Source organism: Paroedura picta, chromosome 16, assembly GCF_049243985.1.
Source record: "Paroedura picta isolate Pp20150507F chromosome 16, Ppicta_v3.0, whole genome shotgun sequence".
NCBI classification, from domain to species: domain Eukaryota; kingdom Metazoa; phylum Chordata; class Lepidosauria; order Squamata; family Gekkonidae; genus Paroedura; species Paroedura picta.
In genome coordinates, this window is record NC_135384.1 from 16,728,977 (window position 1) to 16,750,953 (window position 21,977).

At 50.0% G+C, this 21,977-nt stretch overlaps 1 protein-coding gene across 4 annotated transcripts in view; it reads right to left on the reverse strand.

The window, feature by feature from the left end:
- Window positions 1–10,870: 10,870 nt before the first annotated feature.
- Window positions 10,871–21,977, reverse strand: part of LRRC4B (leucine rich repeat containing 4B) — a 135,737-nt gene continuing 124,630 nt past the window's right edge. For all 4 annotated transcript variants that reach the window (XM_077314874.1, XM_077314872.1, XM_077314875.1 and 1 more), the window contains exon 2: window positions 10,871–13,791. In XM_077314874.1, coding sequence (XP_077170989.1) covers window positions 11,794–13,737 — 1,944 coding nt within the window. In that variant the 5' untranslated portion in view covers window positions 13,738–13,791 and the 3' untranslated portion in view covers window positions 10,871–11,793. The remainder of the gene's footprint in view (window positions 13,792–21,977) is intronic.

A 21,977-nucleotide genomic window follows, 5' to 3' on the forward strand; every position in this document is an offset into this window, starting at 1 on the left:
AAAGAGAAGCACTTCTGACTTGATCCTTAATTTAGGACAGGGGTGGGAACATCTCAAGTCAATCTGAGGGCTGTTTCTACATATCTTCCCCCCCCCCCTTCCGCTCGTTCAAGAGGCTTTCTTAACAGCCAGAAGGATTTTTGTTAACGCTCTGCCAGAGTGCTTTTCTTTCGGCCACTTTCCCATGTTCAGCCTGTGCCTGTTAAGAGCCGCATTCATGCTCAGACGAAGTAAACTACAGCTGGGGGCCTAAGTTTAGGAGGAGTCCCTAAAGGGGGGGGGGAACTGGTAGAATATTACAGATTTAAAGGCAGTGGTCAAAACAGTGTAAGGTGGTCTAAGGTCTCTGGGTTGGGAAATACCTGGACATTGGGGAGGCGGAGTCTGGGGTGGGGTTTAGGGAGGGAAAAGACCCCAGCAAGGTATAATGTAGACTCCATCCTCTCAAGCAGCCATTTTCTCCAGGGGAGCTGATCTTGGCCGTTATAACAGCAGGAGATCTCCCGAGAATCCCACTTGGTGCCCATCATGCTTTGCCCTCTTTCTGGTCATCCCTATTGGGCGCTTTCTGTTTGATTGAAATTCTTTCTTTTTAAACGTATTCCATTTATACCTTCCCTGTCTCCCCAGTGGGGAACCAAACTGGCTCACAGTGTTTCTCCTCTCTTCTGTCTTCTATCACCAGGCCGGTGCTGTCTTAGCTCTCTCTCTTTCTCTTCATATCCTATAGCAGGGGTAGTCAAACTGCGGCCCTCCAGATGTCCATGGACTACAATTCCCAGGAGCCCCCTGCCGGGGGCTCCTGGGAATTGTAGTCCATGGACATCTGGAGGGCCGCAGTTTGACTACCCCCGTCCTATAGGATTCTCTATATCCGACAGCATGCCCTCGGCTCTGCCATGCATCTCTCTGCATACCTTCCCCTGTCATCCCTCTGAATTGGCTCCCCTCCTTGTGAGCCTCTGCACAACCCTGTTGCCTTCCTCTCCTTCCATCAAGTTTGCCCGCCTCTCCACAGTCCATCTCAGGCCAGGCTTTTGCTCTCCTGTGAAAGAGTCCGGTGATCTTGCGTAGACTGGCTGGCCGCAACATGCTAGGCCAACCGAGGCTCCTTTCACACCTGTTGGGGGAGGCACCTCCCAGGCACTTTGGCACAGGCCAGTCCTGCTGCAAAAAACTGCTGAAGCACACCGAAAGTGCATCATGGAAAGCGTGGGAAATAAGGGTCTCTGAATGCACGGAGAGGAGGGCCAAGCACAGACAAGGCGGTGCAGGCATTCCCGCATCCTCACCCCCACCTGGATTCTTGGTTCGTTTATTTACATTTAAATCCCACCTTGCTGCCCAATCAGGGCCACCAAGGCAGCTGACCATTAAACATAATGTAATAAAAATACATCACAAAACCAATTAAGAACCAGAGGTCAGACACACACACAAGCCTGCCTGCCTGGTGCAGTGGTTAAGAGTGGCAGCCTCTAATCTGGAGAACTGGGTTTGATTCCTCACCCCTCCACGTACAACCAGCTGGGTGACCTTGGGCTGGTCACAGTCTTGTCAGAGCTGTCCTCACAGAGCAGGTCTGTAAGAACTTTCTCAGCCCCACCTCCCTCACAGGGTGCCTGTTGCGGGTACAGGAAGGGAAGGCGACTATAAGTCACTTTGAGACCCCTTTGGGAAGTAAAAGCAGCGTACCAAAAATAGCTCTTCTTTTTCACTCTCTGTGTCATTCCCAGGACAGCAAATTGAATCATAAGGAAAGAAGGAGGGACCATTGAGGGGATGCCAGACAAAACCAAAAAAGCTGGCGGAAGAGAGCGATAGAGGGGGGCAGACATCATTTTGGTACTAAGGCTTCTGTCAGGCTTGCATGTGCCTTGGTGTGTGGATGCATAGTTGGATGTCCTTCACGGTGTCGAAAATAACTTCCCACAAGGCGCGGTGTGTCTCTGTGTTGCGTGAGTGTGTCGACGCTGTTCTGCGAGAGTCCTGACTGTTGTTTTCCCCCCACAGCCTTGCAGGACCTCTCTGCTCGCAGCAGAAGGTGGGTGGCTGTTCAGCCTTCCAGGGCGCAGGAGATTGAGCGTGCCTTTCGTGAGAACGAGCGCTCGCCGCCACATCGCTGTCAACACAACCCGCGCGATCCGCCAAAATTCTGGCGCTCAAGGTCAGGCAACGTGCCACATGCTGGTGAAGCAAATGGGAACGGAAGGGTGTCTCTGCACGCCAGCCCTTGGAACGGCAGCGCAAAGCAGCACCGCTGCACATGGACGCCTGCCAACCCATGACGGCTCCCCGAGGGGAAGATTCGGGCCTCACTGGAGTGGGAAACGTTTGCCCCTTGTGCCACTGCAGGCATTAGGGGAGAGGCTCACATGACTCAATCCTCCCCAAACAAAAAGAACCCCCTCTAGGCAGAAAAGGAGGAACAAAGAGAAAAGGTCCGCGAATAGCCTTCCCCTGAGAGAGCAGTGCTGGGTGTGCGTGGATTTGGGGACCGTGCATTGTGGGAGTACACAGTGGGATTCCATTCAGAGAGCCCCCTCTTGTAATCTTAGCTGCTGTGGGCCAGACCAGGGGTCCCCACCCAACATGGCGCCCATCAGGACCTTTCTTGGTGCCCACCAAGTCTTTTTAGAAAAGTGGCTGGGGCGAAACGGGGCCCTTGCTGGGCAGGATTTCTGCTTGGCCACTGAAGAACTGATCAGGCTGCTAAGAAGCTGAGCTCCAGTGTGGCTTCTCGGAGACGTGTTACTCAAGGCTAATCTTATTCCTTGTATTCTTGTGATTCAAATGGGTAGCCGTATTGGTCTGAAGCAGCACAAGCAAATCAGAGTCCAGTAGCACCTTTAAGACCAACGAAGATTTATTCAGGGCGTGAGCTTCTGAGTGCAAGCACTCGAAAGCTCACGCCCTGAATAAATCTTTGTTGGTCTTAAAGGTGATACTGGACTCTGATTTGCTTGTATTGTTGCGTTATAGATTATGCAGTGTTTTATATTTTATATTTTACTTATGTGGTGTCTAATATTGCTTTGATGGCTTTGTGCAAATAAATGGCCAATGGCTTTGTGCAAATAAAATTCATTCATTCATTCATTCATTCATTCATTCATTCATTCATTCATTCACAGGCTCAAAAACGTTGGGGACCCCTGGTCTAGACACACCTTAGTGTGTGTGTCTGTGTGCAAAAATTTAAAAAAGTCGAACAAATTTCCCCCCATCACAAGCATTTCTGGGTCAGCGTTCACTTCATCAGATCTACGAAATCTACCAACAGTTGGACATGATTCTCCTCGCCTCCTCCACCTTGACTGACAGCTCTGTGGACCGGATCATGTTTTCGACTGGCTTCTTGTTACCTAGTCTCCCCCTCCCCCTACACCTGCCTGTTGCCCACAGCTTTGATTCTAAATTCTCCCATCGAGTGTATGAGCCTCTCCTGTCTCTGGGGCAGTGAGCCCTCTGACTCCCCCAGCATGCATGGAGTTAGTCTAGAGGTTGTCGTCAGACTCCTGGCGTGGTTTTGCTGCTGGAGGGGAACCTGGCTACCCATCTGGAATTTTGCAAGCCGGTGTTTTCTTGCAGAAGGCAGGCCTAAAAGGATGAGAGCAGCAGAAACATGGAAAGGTTGGGTTCTACAACATTTTGTGTATGCAAATACACAGCCCATGGGGAGAAAGCATCATGGGAACCAGCCGAGGTTGAAAGCAAGCAGGCATACTCCGCTGTCAGCAAAATGTTCAAGCGGGGATGTGAGAATACCACCGTAAGGTAATAGTGGAATGTTTCAGAAGGGTGTTTTTAGACTGTGTTCTGAGAACACCGCAAAATTCTTCCTTTGTGGGGGGATCGGGCATCTCCTGGGGCATGGAAGGTGGCCTCCCTCCTGCTTGTTGTATTGGGTTCGGGCTGGAACGGCCACTTCGGTCGCTGAAGCTCACAGCCCTAGTTAAGAGTGGTGGCCTCTCATCTGCTCCTCCCCATGCAGCCAGCTGGGTGACCTTGGGCCAGCCATGGTCCTGTGAGAGCTGTCTTCACAGAGCAGTCCTGTCAGAGCCCTCGTAGCCCCACCTACCTCACAGGGTGTCTGTTGTGGGGAGAGGAAAGGAAGGGGCTTCGATGCTTCTTTGGGCAGTGAAAAGTCGGGTATGAAAACAACTCAACCTCTGTTCTAAATCTGTACACTGAATTAATATTGTTCAGTGTTGTTTAATGTTTGCACTTTCCCCTCTTAACGCTTCATTTCTCTAGGTCAAGATTTCTCAGTCAGAGTTGCATGAAACCCTGGGATTTCTTAATGGCCCTGGAAGGGTTTCCTGAGTGGGTGGGAGTGAATTAATTTTAATATATTTTTTAAATGTACTAAACGTTTATTGGATGCTATGATCACATGTGGTCATGTCGACCTGCTCGGCTCTCCTAAAGTGGCCAGTGATGGGCCTGGGGATGGGTGGGAAGGGGAGGGGCCCCAGGTGGGCGTGGCCACAGCTCTGATTCCCAACCATATTCTGCACGATGGTGCCACTTCTGGGGTTTCTCAAAGCCTGAAGAATGTTTCAGGAGTTTCTCAATGGTAAAAAAGTTAAGAAAGGCTGCTCTAGATTATCCAGACCCCCAGTGTTTAATCTTTCTTGCCAGACTTTTCCTTCTAGTTTGTCCATCATGTATGTAGCCTTTTCTGGAATCCTTCCCCAATGGCTCAGCATAGATGTTCAAAATATGTTTCCTCTTTGGCTCAGGTCCTTAGACTTCTCTTTGTGCTCATCTCTTTTCTGTCAGGGAGGCCATTTTGCTTTGCAGAGAGGGCTCCTCTGGATTTGGGAAGACCGGTGGGTTGGATCTAGCCATCTTTCCCCCTCCGTCTCACTTGTTTCCTTGCCTTACGGACTCCCCCGTCGCACGTGGCTTTTATCAATGAAGTCCCAGCGCAGCCAGTTGTGGTGGTCAAAGGGGACTCTGTCCTCCCTTTTTCACAAGCAGAAATGCTGGTTGGATCCATCCCAAAGTCATCCAGGGAGCTGAAAAGTGTCAAGCCACGGAGAACCACTGCCTCCAGGCAGTTCAGGAGGGCCAGACCAGAAAGAAGCCTAGGATCCAAGCTTTTATTTTCATGGTTATTCAGTAGGCATGTGCAAAAAAGCACCCCCCCCACACACACACACAAAAACTCATACCATTTTGGATTTGGCTGACAATGATTTTGGCAGAAGCCAAAAGGCACAAATAACAATTCATCTTTTGGGATTCAGCCAAATAGATTCTGGGAAATCCTAAAAGTTTGGGGGCTTTTTGCTGGCATGCTCCTGTTCCCCACCCCCACCCCCCTTCCCAAGCAGCAGGGTCTCCACTGTCTGAAAGGAGGGGAAAGAGCACACCTCCAATCAGCTGATGATGGCAGGCTCCTCAGTTCAGAAGGGATTTAAAGGGAGCAGGCAGGGCGCCAGTCCGCATCAGCTGTTCGGCTGCCTAAGAAAGGGGGAGGGGATGCATTCAAGAGGTCCGAATCAGGGGGTCTGAAACGCACTTTAGTTCCCCTGACTTGGACCATTTGAATGCAGAGGGCAGTTTGGCTCAGATGAGCCCCCAAAGTACCTGAGTCAGCACCGATTCAGGTACTTTTCAGCTTATCCGTGCAGAAAAGCCCAGACTTAATATTCAGATTTCATGCAAATCTTCATTGCGCACATACAGAAGTTCGTTTAAAGCTGTGATTGTGGTCACCTGTACATATATAGCTCAACAGTAGTTGTGATCTAATTGGAGGGACGGGGAGGTTGAGTCCTGGGAAGTCCTGGAAGATGACCAGCACCCCACCAGATTTCTCTTTGTCTTTTCAGACAACCAAGTCAATAACATTCTCCACCAGGCTAAACATACCCGCTTCCTTCATTTATTTTCATCCTATAACTTGTTACGAATTGAACCCATCATTGGTGAAGCCCAGCTTTGAGGAAGTGGCGGTTCCTTGAGGTGGGTGCTGAAGATGAGGTGGAGCCAATTGATCCATTGATCACTTATCGATTCCATTGTGGAGAAAGAGACGAGGCCTGTAGAGCCACAGGGGAAGAGGGATCCGATGATGACTGCCAAAGTCAGTGGACACCCAAACGTCTGGGAAAAGCCACCCAAGTCCTGGGAGCTCTTGTATCACCCTAGGGTCCCCTGGAGCCCTGGGTGGGGATCCCTGTTCTAGCCCATTCACTTGGACTGCAAAGCAGCTCTCCCTGGTCTCCAGCAGAAGTCCTTCCCTGTTATCAAAGATCCTATGACATGGAGAGGCTGAGAATTAAGCCTGGAATTTTCTACACACACGATTGAGAGCCAGTTTGATGTAGTGGCTAAGAGTGGCGGCCTCTAATCTGGAGAGCTGGATTTGATTCCCTGCTCCTCCTCCACAAGCAGCCAGCTAGGTGGCCTTGGGCCAGTCACAGTTCTCTCAGAGCTCTCTCACCCTCACAGGGTGTCTGTTGCGGGGAGAGGAAGGGAAGGCGATTGTAAGCTGTTTTGAGACTCCTTCAAGCAATAAAAAGCGGGGTATAAAAAAACCACATTATAGAACAATGTGAACTCCAAAGCCTGACCAAAATAAACAAGCTTAATCTGACTCTGAGAGGGTTATTGTGTGCAAATATATGCCATAGACCAGGGGTAGTCAAACGGCAGCCCTCCAGATGTCCATGAACCACAATTCCCAGAAGCCCCTGCCAGCGAATGCTGGCAGGGGCTTCTGGGAATTGTAGTCCATGGACATCTGGAGGGCCGCAGTTTGACAGATGCACCTCTCCCAGAAATGTGGCCTTCTTACCTTTAGTACAGACTGAGGAGATATACTCTTCAGGGGAGCAGCAGAGACAGACTTCTCAGAAGTTTTTTTCCTGCCTCTCTTACAAGGAAGGAAAATCCCAAGTGACCATTAACAACACTTTGGTTCTTTCACACACAATGTGTTTTGTGTTCACCCCACTGAAAACTGACAAACTTGCATGTGCAGAGGCAGATTGGTGTACTTTCACACATGTGCATCAGATGTCTCTGCAGAAATGTATTTCAGGGGGGAAAGGGGCCAACGATCACTCCTCGGTATACACATTGAAGCACATGGGAGAACGGGTGTGCAGCCAGACCACTGCATAACAAATATGTGAAAATACATGCAAATATGCATGCACGCACACAGACTGACACATGTTCATGTACCCCATATCCATGTTTATTTGCACTCTCTGTCTCTCTCTCTCTCTCACGCACACACACACACACACACAGAATTCAATCACATGTGTCTGTACTGGAAGGCCTGCATGTCTGCATGCATGCACACTTCATGCTGAAGCTACCCTGCAAAGGCTTTAACTACCTCAGTGCTTATTCTCTGTTTACCCTTCTGCTGCTGGGAGAGGATTTCAGTGTCTCTCTCCGCAGCACCTGTGTCCCCAACAGGGAGCCAAAGTGTCTTCCTCCATTTTATCTTCACGGCGCCTCAGATCGGTCCAGCTGAGAAAGAGTGACCAGCCCCCTCCTGCACTTCTCCAGCAGAGCAAGGATTCCAACCGGGGTCTCCCAGGTTGTACTCCAGGGCTCGCTCTAGGGCAGGGGTAGTCCAACTGCGGCCCTCCAGATGTCCATGGACTACAATTCCCAGGAGCCCCCTGCCAGCGTTCGCTGGCAGGGGCTCCTGGGAATTGTAGTCCATGGACATCTGGAGGGCCGCAGTTGGACTACCCCTGCCCTAGGGTTTGGGGTACAAGAGTCAATGTGGTGTGGTGGTTAAGAGCAGTGAACTCTAATCGGGAGAACTGGGTTTGATTCCGTGTGCCTCCTTCACACGCAGCCAGCTGGATGACCTTGGACTAGTCAATAAAACCAGAGTCCAGTAGCACCTTTATGACCAACAAAGATTATTCAAGGTCTGAGCTTTCGAGTGCAAGCGCTCTTCCTCAGACTAAGAACTGACCATCATGAGAGTGGGAATAGATAAACAAAAGTTAATCCTGTTACATTAGTTAACTGTGTCACAGCATCCAAATTCTCTTGGGACTGTTTTCCCAGAGCAGTTCTGTCAGAGCTCTCTCAGCCCCACCAACCTCACAGGGGAGAGGAAGGGAAACGTGTTTGTCAGCTGCTTTGGAGCTCCTTCGGGTATAAAAACCGACTCTTCTTCTTCTGTCCTCCAGGCCCCCCTAAGCTTGCTAAGTCCCATTTGGAAAATACCTAGAGATTTTGGGGGATGGAGTCTGAGAAGGGTGGGGCTTGGGGAGGGGAGCCATTTTCTCCAGAGGAACTGTTCTCTGTTGTCTGGAGATCAGTTCTAATCCCGGGAAATCTCCAGCCCCCCCCCCCCCACCTGGGGGTTGGCAACCTTTGACTCTCCTTCCCTTGCTTGAACTGGCACCAGAGTTCAAGCCTGGGCTGTCTTTAGCCAGAGGCTTCTGTGTGTGTGTGTGTGTGTGTGTGTGTGTGTGTGTGTGTGTGTGACAACAGTGTGGTCAATACTGAACAATCCCTGTTTGGGGGGGGCGAGACAACTGGTTCATTCTTTGCTCTAGCATGGGGGTAGTCAAACTGCGGCCCTCCAGATGTCCATGAACTACAATTCCCATGAGCCCCTGCCAGCTCATGCTGGCAGGGGCTCATGGGAATTGTAGTCCATGGACATCTGGAGGGCCGCAGTTTGACCACCTCTGCTCTAGCAGCTGAGATGCAGAGCACACCCACCTGGACAGGTGGAGCCAATCTGACGCCCTCATAAGTCCGTTTTAATGTGGATCATTCCAATTTGGGGTGGGGGGTGGGGGGCAGGACTGATATTGCGGTGAACCCGGCACAAGCTGTTTGCTTGCTTTTCCACGCTCCGAACACTCCTCCAACCACTGCGTTTGCCAATCCGCTCGGAGGATCTTTTGTTCTTTCCTCCAGATGCATCTGACCCCCGAATGTATAGGCTACCTTGAACCGCCCAGGGAAAGCGGGGAGAGGAGGAATGCAACAGGATGAACGTGTCTGCACGTGGCCATCTCCTGCTGAGGAAGGAGAAACCATTTTGCTGACACATCATGCAGCTTCTCAAGGCTTTGCTTTCTTAGAAGCAGGCGGGCTAGAAGGACGAGGGGCAAAGATAGGAAGTCCATATCTCGGGATTCCATGTCGGCAGGCAGATATGACAACTGCGGTCATGTCCCACACTCCCCAATTCAACAGCTCTGAGATTCCCGGTCTGTCCCCTGCAGCTGGGTGGCCCTGTGTAGCTGTGTGTTTGAAGGATTTCTCCAAAGTGCTGGTTCCTCCCTTTAAGGCCCTAAATCAGGGGTGGGCAAACTGTAGCCCTCCAGATGTCCATGGATTACAATTCCCACGAGCCCCTGCCAGCGAATGCTGGCAGGGGCTCGTGGGAATTGTAGTCCATGGACATCTGGAGGGCCACAGTTTGCCCACCCCTGCCCTAAATGGTTGTGGACAAGAGCATGTGAAATACTGCCTGCTTTTCCTCTTCCTACACAACACTCCCCTGTTGTTAGAACCACCCCTCCTTGGATGGCTGGAACTGGGCCTTCTCCGTGGTGGCACGTCATTTGTGCACCCTTGTCCCTGCCCCACGACCACCTGCCACTTACAACTGCTGAGCCTGTAGTGAAATATTTTATTCCCCCTGGCTTTCAACAGGCCCTAAGAATGGTTTTTGCTGGCGTTGCTAGGGATTCTGCTGGTTGTGGCTTTGAATTCCTTTGTATTTCTGGTAGCTAGTGTGTTTTAAGAGCCAAACTATATGTCACAGGGAGCTGTTTTGGCACATTTCAAAGGGGGAGACACAAGATAACCTGGTTGCCTCTGGCCCAAGTGGCAGTTTTTAAACAGTTACATTTTCCTCTTGGTTGAACCCGTGGCCCTCAGCCATCTCAAGAAATCCAAGGGCCAGAAGACAAAAACTAGATGCCAAGAGACACACAGCACTAAAACCCCTCAGCAATAGAGAAGAGCTGGGGAGGGGAGAGGTTGTAGCCTGCTTTTTACCTGAAGGAGTCTCGAGGCAGCTTACAATCTCCTTCCCTTCCTCTCCTCACCCTGTGAGGTAGATGGGGCTGAGTGAGCTCTGAGAGAACTGTGACTGACCCAAAGTCACCCAGTTGACTGCCTGTGGAGGAGGAGTAGGGAATCAAACCCGGTTCTTTAGATTCGAGTCTGCCACTCCTCAACCGCTTCACCAAGTCTGCTCTGGCTGTGAATCTGGTACAACCTGTTTACAGCCTTCAGCTCCTGTCTCTGTCAATCCACTGGAGAGACCATTTGTTGATACTCCTGATGGATGTAGAGAATATCCTCTTCAACTTTGTCTTGGGTTTTTAAAACCTCAGGAGTTAAGTCTGCACCCTCACAGTGCTATCCTGATCACAGTCACAACCTTCTATGTCCACTGGAGTCAATGAGCTTAGGAAGGCTTAACTCTGCTTTGGAGGGGCCCTGGAAAGCATGACACGGACTCAGGGAGGAGGCAGATCTGGCTGTGGCACAGGGAACGGGGAGGGTCAGCTCTTCTCCCTGTGCCATTTCCCTGGTAAGCAAGGCAGCCTGGGAGGATACAGATCCGTGGAAGGGCCATTTTCAGTCAGGCAAGTGAGGTTTGAGAAGGAGCAGTTCACCTCTCGATCCTTACCCCACAACAATTTTCCAGTGACCAACCCCACACGTACATGCCTTGGGAGATTCAATCCCCGAATGCTGGCGCCACATGGGTCTGGGATCTTCGTGCGCCTGGCCGCTGTATGCGCTGTGCCTGATTATCGACAACGGAGCAGATCTGGATCCGTCTTGAGAATCCGCCCCCAGTGATGGCCTTGCCCCCAAAAGAACCACCCTAGGGAGGGTTGGAAACATCTTTATGGATTTTATTAAAATAGGAAACTCAGACCAGACCCCAAAATGCCAAGGGAAATCAACAGACCTTTTGAGAGGCCGGAAGTGCAGTCCCCGCCAAACCCCACAGACCCACCCCCAGATTATTACAAATTAAAAAATACCTCCACGCCCCTGTGTCTCTGGGGGGCACACCGGCCATGCCTGCCATCCCATAGTAATAATACTAGTCATAAAAAATTCCCCCGAACCCTGTGCGCCTGGCATCCCCACGTGCTCCAAAGGGGTGGGGGTGGGGACCCTGGCACCACCAAGACCGTCCGTCTCTTTATTTAATTTATTTATTTTGTATATCCCACTTGGATGAAAATAGAATTTTGACGGAAAGCGGCTCAAAATAAGATTTCCCCCCCCCTCTCCCTTTTCGCCTGGGTTTCGTCTTCTTCCTACAAGTTTATTCCTGTGACACCAAAAGAACAACAAATCCGAGTGATCCTTCCTTCCGCATTTGTTCTGTTCCGTTGTTTTCCTTCTCTCTCCTTTTCTTTCTCCTTTAAAGTAATACAGCAGGTAGTTGGATACAGAAACAGCCCCATCTGTATAAAAAAAGTCTCCAATGTAAAGGGAGAACGGTAGAAAAAAAAAAGAGGGGGGAGAGAAAAAGAAAGAAGGTCAGGCCGAGGGTGAGAAGGGCACCTTGTTCTGCAACCGAAAAAAAGAAGAGAAAATAAAAGGCTAACTTGGTGAGAACCGTTGTCCGCTTGGGGGGGGAGGAGCTTAGCATCCAAGATCTGCCACGGTGGCGGAAAGACCTGTGTGTTTTTTTCACCTGGTGGGGAGGAGGAGCTGTTCCTCAACACGCCCCCGCCACAACATGTATGAATCCACTGCCACCCTCCCACCGCGCCACTCTCCCCCTCTGCCTGGGTCTGTGGGCCGTCAAATTTGTGTCTCTTGGACGTTCTCTTTAGAGCTGCTCTTGAACAAGAGAGGTTCGTGGATGGAATTGAGCATGGGGTTCTTGGAGCCGCAGGTGAGGGGTCCGCCGCCGCTGTTGTTATTGTAGTGAGCCTTGAAAGCCGCGTAGTGGTTGAGGTGATCGTGCTCGATGGCGGGGAGCGCCAGGTGGCTGTCGCCAGGGGCCCCGGCCGCCGCGGGCAACTCGTCTTCGACGTTGATGATCTCGATGGTGCGGGTGGGCCCGTGGTGCTTGTGAAGCTGGTGCTGCTTGCGGAGCTTGTAGAAGACGATGAGCATGACGGCGGCCATGAAGGTGATGGCCACGAAGCAGCCAATGATGATCTTGGTGGTCTTCATGACGTCATCCAGGTCCTTCATGCCGCTCTCGGTCACGTCGGTGATGGGGATGGTGAACGGCTTCTCGGTGCTGCGGGTGCTGCGCGGCGTCAGCGAGGTGGTGGAATAAGTCATGCCCCAGCCTTGGGACGGGGTTGGACCAGGGTCCTTCTTAGCAGGGGTAGCTTCATCTTGGCCGGGGTCCATGGTCTCCACCGTCACCGTTGTGAAGTAGGTGTAGCCCGTGGTGGCCGGGTCCACGGCTGAGACGTTGAGTGTGGCTGAAGCGGTGGTGTTGCCAGCTGAATTGGTCACCATGCAGGTGTACTGCCCTGTGTCCTGGACGGTCACGTTGGTGAAGTTGAGCGTGCCATCGTGAAGGACCGAGATGCGCACTCGGTAGGAGCCGTGAGTCATCAGCGTCCCATTGGGCGTCAGCCAGTTGACCGAAGTCATGGAAGTTCCCGTCCGGCATTTCAGCTCGGCCGCCATCCCCTCCGTCACATTCAGGTCGGTGGGCGGCTCTACTATCACGGGGGCATAGCAGGTGAAATGGCTTTGATCCAGCTCTCCAATATACCGCCCTTTGAGGTTTGGTGGAGCGTGGCAGCGGGCGCAGCAAGTGGTGTTGTTGGGCACTGTCTCTTTGAGCCACCAGCTGAGCCACAACACATCGCAGTTGCAGTGCCAAGGGTTGTGGTTGAGATGGACACGCTCCAGGCGGTGCAAAGGGGTGAAGAGATCGTGCGGCAAGGACATCAAGTTGTTGTGAGAGAGGTTGAGCTCCTCCAGGGACTTGAGATCGTCGAAGGCATTGCGTTCAATGGTGGCTACCTGAGCGTGCATCAGCCACAGCTTGCGCAGGCTGGTCAGCCCTTGGAAGGAACCCGGCCGGATCATGTCCAGGCGGTTCCCGGAGAGCTCCAGTTCCTCCAGCCGCACTAAGGCCGTCAAGTTGGGGATGTCCTTGAGGTTGCACATGCCCAGGTTCAGGTAGCGCAAGTTGACCAAGCCTTCGAAAGCCGCCTCAGAGATGTACTCCAGCTTCTTGAGCTCTCCGAGGTCCAGGCGGCGCAAGGAAGGGACTCGGTTGAAGGCGTACGAAGGGATGCTCTCGATGGGGTTGTTCCTCAGCCACAGCTCCCGCAATTTGGAGAGGTACTCAAAGGCCTGAGTGGGGACGGTGGTCAGCCGGTTGTCAAAGAGCTCCAGCGTGTTGAGGTTGGGCAAACCATTGAAGGCGCCCACCTCAATCTTACGGATGAGGTTCTTGCTGAGCTGCAGGATCTCGAGATGACGAAGGTGCTTGAAGGTGTCAGTCTTTATAACCTGGATGTTGTTCTCCTGCAGGTTGAGGTACCGCGTGTTGATGGAGATGCTCTCGGGCACCTCCACCAACTCCCGGCGCGTACAGATGACCCGGCTGGCCTGGTTGCTGCAGGAACAGGCGGCCGGGCAAGAGGTGGGGGAGGCTCCGCCCCAGACGAGCGATGGCAGCCACAGGGAGAAGAGGACCAGGTGCTTCCAAACCATTCTAGAGACTCCGGGGGCCAGCAAGGGCTTCCGAGTGCAGCGGTGGGCGGCCATGCCCAATGGTCATGCTTCGGTGAACAGCAGGGTGGGGGCTCTGGGCGTCAGAAACTGGGGATGACAGAGAAAGAAAGAGGGAGAAATAAGGCAAAAGTCAGAGTCAGGCCTCTGAAACACGGCAAAAATCACTGGCTGTACGGCAGGGGTTCCCCACACGGTGCCTATGGGTGCTGTGGTGCCCACTTTTCCTGGGATCTTCCAAGGGGTTTGGAGATTGTGCAGAGCCAGATGGGGCTTTTTGATTGGCTGTGATTTAAAAAAAAAACCCTATGTGGCAACAGCACAAGTATATTTAGCCTGAAGTTAAACTGAGGAAGTTAAGCTGAAGTTAAACTGAGGAAGTTAAGCTGAAGTTAAGCTGAGGAAATTAAGCTGAAGTTAAGCTGAGGAAGCATTTTGTGGCTGGCCGTGCCTCCTTTGGTAGCCAATATGTGCCCACTTTATTGTGCCAGGGTTGCAAAGAAATCTGCTGGCTCAAAGAAGGTTGAGGCCTCCTTCCTTAGGCCTAAGAGTCACACAAAGGGAAGTGATTCGTCTTAGGCTTAAGACAAAGGGTTGGATCTGGCCAGTTTTTCTACTGTTACAAAAGGGAAAGAGGATCCCTGCTGGTCGCCCCAAATAGGATATGCTGAGGATCATGGAACTTGCCCAGACAAAACCACATGGGGCAGGTTCTGTAATAAAGGGAGGAAATTCAGCAAGAGTTTGTTCAAAACTGGCTGAATCCAACCCGAAGAAATATGATTTTTCCCTCCATCTATGCCATTCAAGACAAGAAGAGGCGATTACAGGGAGGATCTATCTGGTTGCCAGCCTCCTGCCGTGACCCTGTCCCTTGTGTATTCAATTGTGTATCGTCATCTGTCAGTAGGTCTGGAAAGTTAATGAATTGCAACTGGCATTGTTGTTTGCACTGCCTGCTTGTTTGTGCAGTCTAATTGCCAATTTTCTCTTGGGAGGATGGAACTGGGGGAGAGGGGAACTTGGACATTGTCATTGAGACGGGCCTTGAGTCAGCCTTGCACCAACGATGCCATTTACACCAGACCAGTTCACGTGCTTTTCCTGGGAACAGGAGGAAGCCCACTTGTTGACAGTTGTGGGTGGGGTTTCTGGTCTTATGCTGACCAGTGTATTTCCTATCAAATCAGTTTCAACAAGGATACTCATGAGCTTTGCATCACTGCCTCAATAAACTGCTTTTGCTGCCGATGACAAGTGTGTTCATTGAGAAAGTCGACAGGGATCTGACAGTTATTAAATGGGTTTAAAAAAAAAAAAGGAATAGAAGGCATTCCTGAGCTGCGATAGATAAACAGAACCTAATTGGCATGATAGCTCTGAGTACCTGATGCTGAGGAATGACAACGGACAAAGCACACCACTTATGCGTCCTCAAGGCCAGTACCGGCTGATGTGCTCATAATGCTCAACGTTTGGTGTGGCCCAGCAAGGGAAGACTTGCATTTTCATGTGGCCAAGCAGCATCTTGGCTTCCTGTGGCCTCTCAAGGATGCCCTCAGCCATGTGGAATAGTACATGCTTGCTAAGTGATTGAGTGATATGTTTGAGCGGGTGGTGCTCTGATAAAGCCACAGGGGCGAAGAAGGCACGTGAAAACATGATCTGTACCCGCCCAATGCTGTGCATTGTAGGAATCTGTCTAGTGCAGGGGTAGTCAAACTGCGGCCCTCCAGATGTCAATGGACTACAATTCCCATAAGCCCCTGCCAGCATTTGCTGGCAGGGGCTCATGGGAATTGTAGTCCATGGACATCTGGAGTGCCGCAGTTTGACTACCCCTGGTCTAGTGGATGTAGCAGGCTCAAAGCCGTGTACATGGTTCTCTTTACCCCTTTTCTTCCTCACAAAAATCCTGTAAGGTAGCCTAGACCTGAAAGATTATGTTTGGGCCCAAGTGTGGGAACCTTGTCATTACTTTTCATTAGTGTGGGAGCCTCTCCATTCATGTGAGTAATCAGCACCCTAAGTATTTATACACAGACCTACGTTCACAAACAGTTAATAGATTTTTGTTGCATAACAATGCTCCTCCTTATGCATTTTTATCTATTTCAGATTGAGCGGACCACCTTTCCGTCCGCATTATATCACATGAGCCCATTTAAATATTAGACCACTGAAGGAGACTCCAAGGGGGGTTGAAACACATTGGGTTGTTTGGTCATTTATCCATGTGTCAAAAGGTTTTGGATCTGTGCAACAGAGCATGATATACATTGATGTTTTAAAGTTTTATATATGTACATGTATTGTAATAAATAAGAGCCTCTTGAGGCGCAGGGTGGTAAGGCAGCCAACATGCTGTCCGAAGCTCTGTCCATGAGGCTGGGAGTTTGATCCCAGCAGCCGGCTCAAGGTTGACTCAGCCTTCCATCCTTCCGAGGTTGGTATTATTAGTATTATTATTATTCGATTTATTCCCCGCCACTCCCTTGCGGTTCGTGGCGGGTTACAACATCTTAAAACCCCACTAAAAGTCCATTAAAACAATAATTACAGTTTTAACATTATTAGCTAACTAACTAACTAAGATGGCAAGATCGGCTAATCAACTTCCCCCCTCCCGCTACTGGTAAAATGAGTACCCAGCTTGCTGGGGGGTAAACGGTAATGACTGGGGAAGGCACTGGCAAACTACCCCGTATTGAGTCTGCCATGAAAACGCTAGAAGGCGTCACTCCAAGGGTCAGACATGACCCAGTGCTTGCACAGGGGATACCTTTACCTTTACCTTATTGTAATAAATATTTGCTTTTTAATTTCTTATCCTTATACCTATTCTGCTGCTGCTCAACCTTTTGGGTTCCTAAGAAGTCTATCTAAGCCAGAGGAAGTGATGCTTGGGGGGAGGGTTGGAGCCATGCCCTGACTGGGGACAGCCCGGTTTCCCCACAGACACATGGCCCAGGCCCGGCATATGCCCCATTGAAGCCCAGGGCGAAAAAAGGAACGGAGATAAATCTGAGGGCCTGAGATGTGCCAGGCCTGGGATGGCCCCAGGCAGGGCCCACTTCTGTCGGGAAGCAGGAATTAACCCCGGTCTCCAACAGGCGGTGAGGCCGGCCAAATCCCTCATGTGGACGTGGTCAGAGAATGATACTGGCTTGATGTACAGTCTGAGGCCTTTTATGCAGTGGCGTTTTCTCACACTTTCACTGTGTATATCATGCCCCCCCCCCCCCCGTTCTGCATTCCACCTCACTTTCACTGTGCACCTCCACTGTATTTAATTTCACATTTTGTATCCATTTTCCTCTCTTCAGCACTAAGTTTGCTTTCCTCTTACTGTTTCCCCAGGACTTTTGTGAGTGCTTTTGTGGTGTTTTCTCTATGCTCCGGAGACAAAGATTCCCTTGGATTTCCCCCCTCCTCAGAGGCTACTCCTCCACCGTGTACGCAATATTGGAGAAATACTGTTTGATTTGTATTTGTACCACATTGTTTTAATTGTGCTTTGTAATGGCCTTTGGCTATCTACAATAAATGTTATTGTCTCGTATCGTACTCCTCCACCACCCACACTGAGGTTGTTCCTCTCAAGAAGCACCTTTTGCCACACACACCCCCTTCCTTGGTGCTTCCTTGTATTTCCCCCACACAAACAAGAGGAGTCCAGTGATACATGACTAAATCGCTAGACTTAAACCGCTGGAGGGAAAAAAATCCTGCAAAGGAGCCGATACTTCGCTGTGTTCTGCTGTGTGCTGCCAGACTGCCCAGTCTAAAGGCACTGCCCGGCAGAGCCCTCCAAACAGCTGATCCTGCAGAGAGAACTCCCCACACAGCCTGAAAGCAGACCTCTTCCCATAGGAGCAGCTCACAGTTGTTGGGCAATACTCCAATAATGCTCCAATAATTAGCATTTATAATTGTGCTTTGCCATTCAAAAGGCATCTTCCATGTCTCTCCTTTGTTTTTATGGGCCATCCACAGCCATCTGCTACCTTTCCCCTAAGACAACTGGAGTCCTGCTAAGAAGGGGAGGCCGAATGAAAGAAGGAATCGCAGCTATCTGTAGATTAGGAAGACTAGGAGCCCAGTTTTAGGACCTGAGAGCCAAGAACTGCATTTCCAATACCGTTTTAAAACTTTCTGTAGATACAAATTCTATATTACCTTTTTTAAAAAAAGCTGTCCTGTTTAATGGAACTCCCTGTCGGAACCTGCCAAACAGCTGACCCTGCAGAAAAAAAACCTTCTCACAGGCTCTGCTGGGCAGCCCAATTCAAATTGCACTGCCTAACAGAGCGTGCAATGGAGCTGATCCTGCAGGGAGACCCTCAGAAGTCAAGCATCTCCACCCCCATGATTGGTTTTGTTGCATATTTTCTGTCCCCCTCCTTCCCCCATTTGTTTAGGATTAAAAAAAAAAAGAAAGACGAATGAAGAGAAAGACGGTTGAACTGTAGAAGAATCCAAAGCACAGCCCCACGCATGTCACAAGTGACATTCCAACCCAGTTTGAGAAAGCTGCGTTTTTTGGGTTGCTGCTGCAGAATAAATATACCAGAGAAAAAAAAGAATAGCGCATAAAGTAAGACACTTAATTTGTAGTCAAGCTTAAAGCTTGACTGTTGAGAAAATCTGCAATAAGCTGTTCATGTAGCCAAGGCCTGGTTTATTAAAATCAGAGTATCCAGTTTTGTGAGCTTCTAGAACTGGAGATTACCATGCCTGGATTTAGTGTGCCAGACAGATAGTGGGAAGTCATAGTGCTGGTTGAAGGGGGTTATAGGGAGCCTTCTTACACACTGCATGGTATTTCCTACATCCCCAAAGGCTATTTGACCAAGGTGGCTGAACCTTCTCCGGCTAAACTACGTCAAGGCTGGTGTGTAGGGCTGCCAACTTGTAAAACAGTTCCGTCTTTCTGTCCCTTTAATATCTATCAGCTTGATGTGCAGCAACTCTCAGGTGACGTTACTTAGCTCCACTGCTCTTTTGTACTCTTTAAAGCAGCAGTCCGCAACCTTTTTCCAGTTGTGGACTGCGGCCGAGGGGTGGGGGGAGAGGGCGACCGAGGGCCTGCGCAAAGGCGCATGTGCAGACCTGCTGGGGCCGCAAACGCGCACATGGAACAGTTTTGTGCATGTGCACATACGTGCATGTGTGGACCTGCCACGCAGTGCCTTTGCGCTTCTGGCGGGGTGCCAACGCAGTGGCTCTGCGCATGCACAAAACTGCCACACGTGTCTGTTTGCCCCCTATCAGGCGCAAACACGCATACGTGGCAGGTCCACACATGCGCGTTTGTGCCGCCAGCATGCTGGCAGCCACACTTCCCTCTCCCACCTCCTGCAGCAAGAAGCTGGCCGGGCCGCAAGCTAATCGGCCGTTTCGGCTCGCGACCTGGTGAACTTCTCGCTGCGGGGGGGGGGGGGAGGGCGAGGAGAGGGAGCCACGGTGCCTGCTGCCAAGGCTCTGCTTTAAAGGACAGGACAGTCTCCCACCCCTACCATGGCAGGCCATCAGCCATGATGTTATCAGAGAAGGAAAAGAAGGTGCAGAAAAGGAAAGCACACCTGGCAGGTGGCCTTCGGGGTGTGAAATGAAAACATACCCTCAAAGACCACTATAGCACTGGAGCACTGGGGCTTGCACATATTCAGACCAGTACATGGCGCATCTAGGAATCCATGCCACTCAACAGAATGCTTCCTCACTTTACAAAACTACCTGCAGGTTAAAAAAAAATCTAATAAGTAAAGGAGAAGGAGAAGCAAATTTAATTCTGCAGTTCCTCCCACCTCCTATAGTCCTAACATATTATGGTTTCGGAAAGAGTCTATGCTATATAAAGTGGGTCACCCAGAATATGTGTCTTTCCAGAACTTAACACTGTATGGTTTTGCACTTCCCTTCTGCTACTTTGCATGCACAGATTTTGAAGCATAGTTTCCAAGAAGTCAAAGTCCCCTTGAACTCAGGAGGGACTTGGTTCTGAACAGGTATGTCGAGCATCAGGCTACAGCTCAGATTCCATTATGGCCGGGTGGACCTGCCTGATACATTCAAATAGTTCAGACTGTGATGGCTTTTTAAAAGGCAGCAGAGACAATTCTAAAATTCAGAGGATCTCTAGTGTTTTCAATAGCAGAAATTCATGGATATTTTCAATTTCTTAAAAAAATAAAAGATCCAGCACTCTGCATGTTTCCTTACTTGATGCAAGAGGGTGTCAGTAAGGTAGCAACCCACCCATTATCTCAAGCAGGAGATTCCCAGAGCCTTTCTACAGTGTTTTTGTTTTTGAAATAGTATGGTTATGAACCAAGTTCCATCAGGGCCCTCAGCTCTTCTGGGATTCTACAGGGATCTATGTTTATTCTACAGGGATCTATGTTTATACAATACATTTACAGGTATTCATCTGAAGCCATAGCAAGAAAGTAAAGTATATAAAGTCTGAATCTCTATAAATAGATTTATATCCTCCACCTTGCTGCCACCTTCTAAACACGCTCATTATGACATCAGACTGGAAAGCACCAATCTGAATTGTTTCCTGTCTGGCTGTTCTGCAGGCCACCATTTTATTGGCTGCCAAAATCTCTTGGCTAAAAGGAGCAGTACAGGGGCCAAGATGGGGTGGGAAAAGGACAGAACAGGGGAGTCCTTATGGATGACAAAACACCATGACTGAAAGCTTCAGACAGCTGTCAGCTGAAATCCTAGAAAATCTGTCTAGTGAATATTTCACCTGATCTTAAGGACATAAGAGAAGCCATTTCAGATCAGGCCAGTGGCCCATGCAGACCCATGCTCTCTGCCACACCGTGGTGCCATCAGGAGGTCCATCAGCAGGGCTAGGACTCCAGAAGCTCTCCCACTGTTGCCCTTCAAGCCTCAAGAATGCAGAGCATGATTGTCCAGCGCATAGATCTTGTGGTGAATAGCCACAGATGGACATTTGTTCCACACATTTATCCCGTCCCCTTTTGGAGCTGTCCATGTTTGTAGCTGCTCCCCCTTCCTGTGGCACTGAATTTCACTTGTAAATAACTCTTTGGGCAAAGAAACACTTCCTTTTATCTATTCTAAATCTATGGCTCATTGATTTCATCAAGTGCCCACAAGTTCTTGTATTCGGAGAAAAGGAGAAAAATCCTTTCTCTACCTTCTCTATCCCATGCATAATTTTGTGAACCTCTACCATGTCACCCCTCAGTCTTTTTTCCAAGCTAAAGAGCACTAACTTCTTTGGGAAGATTCAAATGGGTAGTCGTGTTGGTCTGAAGCAGCACAATAAAATCAGAGTCCAGCAGCACCTTTAAGACCAACAAAGATTTATTCAAGGCGTGAGCTTCCGAGTGCAAGCGCTCTTTCTCAGACATCAGAGAGCTTGCACTCTAAAGCTCACGCCTTGAATAAATCTTTGTTGGTCTTAAAGGTGCTCCTGGACTCTGATTTTCTTTAGGAAGAGAAAAGGAAGAGAAAAGGAAGAGAAAAGGAAGAGACACCTGAAGGAATCTCAAAGTGGCGTCCAATTGCCTCCCTTTCCTGGCTGGCTGCACATGGATGAAAAGTGAGGAATCAAACCCGGTTCACCAGGCTCGAGGCCACCACTCTTAACCACTACACCATGCTGGTTCTAATAATTTAATTTATTGTTGAACTTCTATGCCACCTGGCCAGCCAACTTGCAGCAGCTCACAACAATAATTCCAACAATAAAATCTGAAGAACAATACCATTAAAAATCATCCCCACCCTCCCCAACCCACTCTAATCCTACCTCCCATCTGCTATATGTCAAGGGTAGGTGTCTTAAGCTGGAACATCAGAGGAGGAGCTATAGATCTTCTTCAGCCCGGCCTCAACCAAATGCCTGGAGGAAGAGGTGGGTCTTACAGGCTCTGTGGAACAGAGTCAGTTCCATCAGGGCACTCAGCTCTTTTGGGAGATCATTCCACCAGGTCGGGGCCAGGACCGAAAAGGCCCTGGCCCTGGTAGAGGCCAGGCAAGCTTCATGTGTCCCAGGGATCTCCAATGTATTTAAACCCTCAGAGTGGAGTGCCCTGCGCAGGGCATAAGGAGTCAGGCGACCCCTCAAATGAATTGGGCCCCAAATGCAAATGGCCTTCCTAATAATTTCAGTTGCCTTCTTCTGCACCTTTCCCAATGCTGTAATATGTTTGTTTGTTTTTTGAGGTCTGATGACCAGAACTGTACATAATATTCCAAATGGGGCTGAACCACAGGTCTATATTGGG